General features: G+C 42.3%; 1 protein-coding gene across 2 annotated transcripts; it reads left to right on the top strand.

Annotated features, from left to right (window-relative positions):
• Positions 1–3,868: 3,868 nt before the first annotated feature.
• Positions 3,869–7,319, top strand: zc4h2 (zinc finger, C4H2 domain containing). 2 transcript variants are annotated; one of them, XM_060913183.1, is made up of 5 exons: positions 3,869–4,038; positions 4,823–4,994; positions 5,678–5,829; positions 5,949–6,114; positions 6,724–7,319. In XM_060913183.1, the coding sequence occupies exons 1-5, from the start codon at positions 3,986–3,988 to the stop codon at positions 6,835–6,837; spliced, it is 657 nt and encodes a 218-aa protein (XP_060769166.1). In that variant the 5' UTR covers positions 3,869–3,985; the 3' UTR covers positions 6,838–7,319. The 2 variants fall into 2 exon arrangements, with proteins under 2 accessions (XP_060769166.1, XP_060769165.1); XM_060913182.1 differs by having other exon boundaries at positions 5,657–5,829; positions 6,724–7,317.
• The last annotated feature ends 592 nt before the right edge of the window (positions 7,320–7,911 follow it).

The following is a 7,911-nucleotide window of genomic DNA, read 5'->3' as shown; positions in this document are numbered from 1 at the left end:
GTGCTCCGGTTTCCCCCACAGTCCAAAGACATGCAGGTTAGGTTAACTGGTGACTCTAAATTGAGCGTAGGTGTGAATGTGAGTGTGAATGGTTGTCTGTGTCTATGTGTCAGCCCTGTGATGACCTGGCGACTTGTCCAGGGTGAACCCCGCCTTTCACCCGTAGTCAGCTGGGATAGGCTCCAGCTTGCCTGCGACCCTGTAGAACAGGATAAAGCGGCTACAGATAATGAGATGAGATAACTATAATGGGTGGTGTAGTGGTCAGCGCTGTCGCCTCACAGCAAGAAGGTTCGAACCCAGCGTCCAGCGAGGGCCTTTCTGTGTGGAGTTCACATGTTCTCCCCGTGTCTGCGTGGGTTTCCTCCGGTTTCCCCCTAACATGCGGTTAGGTTAGATTAACGTGGGCTGAGGTGCCCTTGAGCGAGGTACCGAACCCCTGGCTGCTCCCCGGGCGCTGTAGTGTGGCTGCCCACTGCTCTGGGTGTGCGCACACGTGTGTTCACTGCTTCAGATGCATTAAATGCAGAGGATGAATCTCACTGTGCTTGAAATGTGCATGTGACGAATAAAGGTTTCTTCTTCTATAATTCCTTCCTTCCAAACTGTAGGACTCAGAGGTTCAGGAGAAAAGAAACTTGATTCGTCACACACTTGTGAAATTCCTCTCAGGCAGCACGGTGGTGTAGTGGTTAGCACGGTCGCCTCACAGCAAGAAGGTTCGAACCCAGCGTCCAGCGAGGGCCTTTCTGTGCAGAGTTTGCATGTTCTCCCCGTGTCTGCGTGGGTTTCCTCCGGGTGCTCCAGTTTCCCCCACAGTCCAAAGACATGCAGTTAGGTTAACATGGGGCGGCCTTGGGCTGAGGTGCCCTTGAGCGAGGTACCGAACCCCTGACTGCTCCCCGGGCGCTCTGGTGTGGCTGCCCACTGCTCTGGGTGTGTGCGTGTGTTCACTGCTTCAGATGGGTTAAATGCAGAGGATGAATTTCACTGTGCTTGAAGTGTCGAATAAAGGATTTAACCCATCTGAAACAGTGAACACACACACATACCCAGAGCAGCCATGCTAACAGCAGCCAGTTGGGAGTTTGGGGCACCTCAGCCCAAGGCCGTCCCATATTAACCTAACCACATGTCAGGGAAACCAGAGCAACCCCACACAGACACGGCGAGAACATGTAAACTCCACACAGAAAGGCCCTCGCCAGCTGCGAACCCAGAACCTTCTTGTTGTGAGGCAACCGTGCTAACCACTGCTGACTGCTATCAGACTGTTTAATGTGCAATAACTGCTTCTGTCCTTTTATCCACATGCTCTTAGCTTTAGTTTTTAAACCCTCTATTTATTTTTGCCATTGTTTTAGACTTAGATACCCTGCCAGCACTTTTATGCTCATTGTTGATAGCAATATTACTCTTCTAGCACCTTCTCCGTTACAGATATTGTACTGTATTTGCACTACCGCTATTTGTACATTGTTTGATTTTAGAGTGTATTTTTACCTATATTATCTATATTCATAAATATTTATATATATTGTTTTTCTTCATATAAATGTTTTTTATCTGTTTTTACAAGTAAGGTGAGAGAGAAACGGCATTTTGATTCTCCTATATGTCCTGGATATGTAGTGAATTGACCATAAAAAAATCTTTGAATCTTTGAATCTTTGAATATGTCTGTTTACGTAATATGGACTCTGTGTGTGGGGGGGCGGGGGCGGGGGGACTGATTGTTAAAATGTTTGTGTCTTTGCTGCTGGAACAATCTAATTTCCTGCAAAGGATCATTAAAGTATTTATTTTTTCGCAATCCGGTTTCCATCAAATCGTGTGCTCTGACTGGCTCATGAGCGGTCCGGAATCCTACGATCCAGACCCCGGTTACGGACCTTTGGCGACTGGTCATTCACAACAACAACAAACATCTCATCTCATCTCATTATCTGTAGCCGCTTTATCCTGTTCTACAGGGTCGCAGGCAAGCTGGAGCCTATCCCAGCTGACTACGGGCGAAAGGCGGGGTACACCCTGGACAAGTCGCCAGGTCATCACAGGGCTGACACATAGACACAGACAACCATTCACACTCACATTCACACCTACGGTCAATTTAGAGTCACCAGTTAACCTAACCTGCATGTCTTTGGACTGTGGGGGAAACCGGAGCACCCGGAGGAAACCCACGCGGACACGGGGAGAACATGCAAACTCCGCACAGAAAGGCCCTCGCCGGCCACGGGGCTCGAACCCAGGACCTTCTTGCTGTGAGGCGACAGCGCTAACCACTACACCACCGTGCCGCCCAACAACAAACATAGTTCCAATTTTTTGTTAACATTTATTTTCGCATTTCTCAGTATAATAGCATTAATTTTACAGCATGGATAGCGATAATGACAGTGTTCACAGTGAAAGCGAGTTTTACTACCCTGATGAAGACGAAATAAAAGAAAACATTTCAGGAGAAAGCTGAAAACCTGTAACTGTTGCTAACGCCAAGCAAATCCAGCAGTTTATTGAGGAGCAAAGGGCAGAAAATACAACAAAAAAGACGACCTACAATTTCAATGTCTTTAGGAAGTTCTGTCAAAACCTAAATGAAGGTCGAAAGGTGGAAGACATACCTGGCGAAGAACTAAACATGTTGCTGTGCAACTTTTTCATGTCCGCAACAAAGAAAAATGGTGAGGTGTACGAGCCATCCTCGTTCATGTCTTGTAGCAGGTTTGTTCTAAATATGGTTTGCCTTTCGGGCACTCTCATTTTCTGTTAGAATTTGGTTAGAATTTTGGTAAAGAAAAAAATATTATATATATATATATATATATATATATATATATATATATATATATATATATATATATATATATATATATATATATATATATATATATATATATATATATATATATATACATACACATATATACAGTATTTATATATATATTTTACCAGCTTAAGGTTGGTCCGTATCGTGAAATACCGTGACCTCGGCCCAGAGGCCTCGGTCATGGTATTTCACGATACAGACCTCCCAGCTGGTGAATTTTATATACACACACACTGATCAGCTATAATATTAAAGCGACTGACAGGTGAAGAAGTGAATCTCATTGATGATGCTATTACAGTGGCACCTATCGAGGGGTGGAGTTTATCAGGCAGCAAGAAAGAGAACAGTCAGTTCCTGAAGTTGATGTGTTGGAAGCAGGAAGAATGGGCGAGTGTAAGGATCTGAGCGACTTTGAGAAATTGCGATGTTGAGATGACTGGGACTGAACATCTCCAAAATGGCCCATCTTGTGAGGCGTTCCTGGTATGCAGTGGTTAGTACTGAACAAAAATGGTCCAAGGATCCAAAGGACAACCGGTGAACCGGTGACAGGGTCATGAGTGTCCAAGGTTCATTGATTCAGATGGAGCACAAAGGCAAGCCCGGTCCCACAGAAGAGCTCCTGTAGCACAAACTGCTGAAAAACTGAATGCTGGATAAAACAGAACGGTGTCAGCATGAATTTTTTCAGCAGTTTTCAGTTTATTGGACGACTTTTGTTCGGTACTAACAACTACAACACCTCACAAAATGTGCCATTTTGGAGATGCTCAGACCCAGACATCTCACCATCACTATTTAGCCCTTATCAGAGTCACTCGGATCCTTACACTCGCCCATTTTTCCAGTTTCCTGTGTTAAATGTCCAGTTTTTACTTTAAAATAAAAAGGTAATCGCTGTTGGGGCTCAGTGGTTCTGTCTCTTTAAAAAAAATAGTCGTTAGGAATTCTGGGAGATGGAGTTATTAAAGCTTTTCCGGTTCTCGCTGCCTTAAGCACTTCCGTTTCCGCGTTCGCAAAGCTTCATGGGATATTGAGTGTAAAAGCTGTGGTTCCTGTAGTCCACAGCTGGACCTCCTCGGCGCTGGAGAACCACAGAAACGCTTTAAATTCGCAAAACAAACAAAACAAAAGATCCTGAAAGTCAAGATGGCGGACGAGCAGGAGCTCCTGAGCAAGCTGGAGAACATTAAAGAGATCCGGTGAGTTTCTGTCAGGAACAGGAAGCCGTTAGCTTTAGCTATTGTTTATGAGCTGAACATCCGGTCCGAGCCGCTATTTCACTCCTCATACATTCATTTATTATGAATTTTTTTAAAAAAATCGATTGTTTACGTGTTTAATGTTGATAACAAATCTCCATCATTTTAATAAACAGTTTTCGGGTTGAAATAAACGATAATTCACCTGTGATGAGTTTATTAGGGCTGGACATCAGCCTGGTGTTTATTACTGATGCTTATTACACATTTATTACACTGAGGCACTTTTTAATGCTCATGAACTCATCATGTGATCGTTTCCTTAGTAACAGCTCACTAACAGGGGCGTGTCCAGCGACCGCTCCACTTATAATAATAATAATAATAATAATAATAATAATAATAATAATAAACTGACGTGTTAAGAAGACATTTATTTCGCATTTCTGGAAGGAGACTCCAGTGTCAGTCAGAGGTGAAGCTGTAACTTGACATTTTCTGACATCTTCAGGAGAGACAGGGGAAAAAAGCTGCATTTATTTACATTTTATTAACTGCAAGAGAGACTAAAAAGAGAGTCTGGTGATGGAACGACTGTTTGTAGCTCCGATAATGTACGTGAGAACAGCAGGAACTTGTTTTTTTTCCCCAGAAATATGAAGTGTTACTGTAAACGGATAAAAAATACAGCGTGTTGCATTGAGATAAATGAGGGTGTACAAACTTTTGCACTCTGCCGTATATAGACGGATAGATGCCGTGACTCTGCCGTGTGTGTGAGCAGGAATAAGATGGTGCAGATGGAGAAGCTGAAGGCGCGTCTCCGCTCCGAGTTTGCAACGCTGGAATGTGAGGAAAAACACCTGCGAGAGTACAAACAGGAAATGGAGCTGCTGCTGCAGGAGAAGATGGCGCACGTCGAGGAGCTCCGCCTCATCCACGCCGACATCAACGTGGTACACACACACACACACACACAGATCCAAAACCTGTTTGAAAGAATGCAGGAGGCGAGAATGCGAATTCATCCAACTTTTACATCAAGAGTCTTTATGGAACGCCACTGACAGAATTCCGGATGAATTCTGAGTGTGTGAAGTCACCCAAATCGCTGTCCCATTAACACTCACGTCACATTCCTAGTGTTGTAAAAGCATCATCATCTGCCTGACCTTACCTGACCTCCTTTCCATTCAAGTTTGATGCTAGTTTTACAGACCTGGAAATGTCGGAAAATTTTGGAAGCATTTTGGGAAAAGTCTGTGAAAGTAAATTACACATTGTTGAATAATATCACAGTAACGATACAGATTGAAGACACCGAGCTTCCTGATTTTCCATCACGTAAAAAAAAAAAGTCAACAAAATTAAACGTGAAAATGAAAGTCTGGAAAATCTGAACAAACAACTGGGAGGAAAAAGTCTGGAATTCTGGAAAGATTTGGAATTCTTTTTCTCTCTTTTTTTGAGAGAAAACTGAGTAATGTAAGAGCGTGCTAGAGCGTGGATAAGGTTTGTACTGTATGAGTTGTCGGCTTGTGTGGTTTCAGGGTGTAACTGAGTGTGTGTGTGTGTGTGTGTGTGTGTGTGTGTGTGTGTGTGTGTGTGTGTGTGTGAGATGGAGAACACGATAAAACAGTCGGAGTGTGATCTGAACAAGCTGCTGGAGTCGACTCGGAGACTGCATGATGAATACAAACCGCTGAAGGAGCACGTTGATACCCTGAGAGCGGCGCTCGGCCTGCGGAAACTTCCGGAACTCAGCCGGGAGGAGGAGCGGCTGTCCCTCAAGTCAGTCTCTCTCTCTCTTTCTCACACACACAGTCTGTTTCTCTGAAAGAGTAAACCTCATATCTTCTCCAATCAGCAGCTAATCAGCACTGTGTGTGTGTGTGTGTGTGTGTGTGTAGTTACTTTGATAAGCAGAAAGCTGAGTGGCAGACTGAACCTCTGGAGCTTCCAATCCCAGAGTCCTTAGCAGCGGTGACAGCAGCAGCCCAACAGCTTCAGGCGGCGAGGAAACAAGACTCAAGACAACCGGCAACAACGTTCCGACAACAACCGCCACCCATGAAGGTACGAGTGAAGCGGGACCGGTGTGAGTGGGTACGGGTCGTGTGATTTACGAGGCTGCTGGGAAATGGAGTCCTCGTCAGCCATTTTGTTCCAGAGTCGTCAGGTTGGGTTTAGTTTCAGTCTTCTGAGAGTATCGCGTGATAGTTTCAGCCATATTATTATTTTAGCATCAACATTAATATCAGACTGTTAGATCTTTGTCCGAATCGACATACAGCATTGTTAAAGTGTTTCTGCTTCTGTTTCTTTTAGTTTTACGCTTCATATTTTTACAGCGATAAATTTCATTTCAGTGATTTTTATTTTTGTGTCGTCCAGTGACCCGCGAGTTCGAGTGAGTGAGGATTATATTACAGACACCACAGAGACACAGAACACATATTATATTACAGAATAATGATCAAGGCACGGCTCTCTTTGACTCTGTGTTTCCTGTCAGTCACAGCGACACGAGCCAATCAGAGGCATCTGTGAGCTCGTGCATGTGGAAGAGGGCAGAGTGCATGCTGACATTTTTGTCTCATTTCTTTTGGTGACATTCTGAGTATAAATCCTAGATTTTAGTCAACTAAATGAACTCTGTGTGTGTGTGTGTGTGTGTGTGTGTAGGCGTGTCTGTCGTGTCATCAGCAGATCCACCGGAACGCCCCGATCTGTCCTCTGTGTAAAGCCAAGAGCCGTTCACGCAATCCCAAAAAACCCAAGAGGAAACCCGACGAGTAACACACACGCACACACTTTAATTACACTGTTGATTGCCACTAAAGTAACACACTCCTTCTGTAATCTTTCCTCTTTTTATGTTTTTATCATTTCAGTTTTATATTCATGTCATGTCGAGAATCTCTTCCAGAAACTCGTTACTTGGATGAAATGGAAATTTTTTATTTTATTTTGTGTTTAATCTTAAAACTATGGGAAAACCTGAATAACAAATAAAACTCCTTCCCTTTTGTGGTGTGTGTTCAGAGACGGTGAGTGTATTCTGGATGATTTTGCTGCTCATGAAGGAAAGTCCTCATTTTTTATTTTTAAATGAAGTTGCCTTCTTGTGTTATTATTTTTCTAAATTGTTTTTATATGATTTCTTTATGAATGTGTATATTTAACTAATAGTTCAGTTCATTTTTGGAATTGTATTTCCTTTTATTTCTAATATTTTTTCACTCCTCTTCAGGACACCAGTAAGAGTAAAAGTTTTAAGAATTTTCAAAATTCTATTAAAGCCCTTTTCTTTTAAAAAAAAAAAATGCTTTAAATTAGCGATTTTTAAAAGATTTTTCATAGTTGTTTTCCCTTTTGATAGACCTGCTGAAAAGAAAATGTAAAGCTTGAAAATCATAAAATATGTCTAGAGTTCGGTTTAATAATCTCATATTTGTCTTTTCACATCTTTTAAAAGGAAATGTTCGATCACTTTTATTAGATGAAAGATAGTTTATCTTGCTGTCATTTCGTGCAGTGTCGTGAGCGTGTAAGTGTTATTAGTAGTTTTGAGGAGAGTAATATACTGTACAGACACACCCGGTTCCAAAAAAAGTTGGGACACTGTGTAAACTGTAAATAAAAACAGAATGTGACGATTTGCAAATCATAGCTGCGCTTGATCTACAACCCGGCTTCTAAAAAATTGTAAATAACAGAATGTGAAGATTTACAAATGATAGAAACCCGATATTTCACTGAAAATAGTACAAAGACAACATATCACATGTTGAAACTGAGAAATTTTATTGTTTTTTGAAAAGTATATGCTCATTTTGAATTTGATGTCAGCAACAAGTTTCAGAAAAGGTG

The sequence above is a fragment of the Neoarius graeffei genome, chromosome 28 (genome assembly GCF_027579695.1).
Source record: "Neoarius graeffei isolate fNeoGra1 chromosome 28, fNeoGra1.pri, whole genome shotgun sequence".
In the NCBI taxonomy this organism is placed as follows: domain Eukaryota; kingdom Metazoa; phylum Chordata; class Actinopteri; order Siluriformes; family Ariidae; genus Neoarius; species Neoarius graeffei.
Note: the sequence above shows the minus strand (reverse complement) of the source record. Positions and strands in the feature narration are given on the sequence as shown.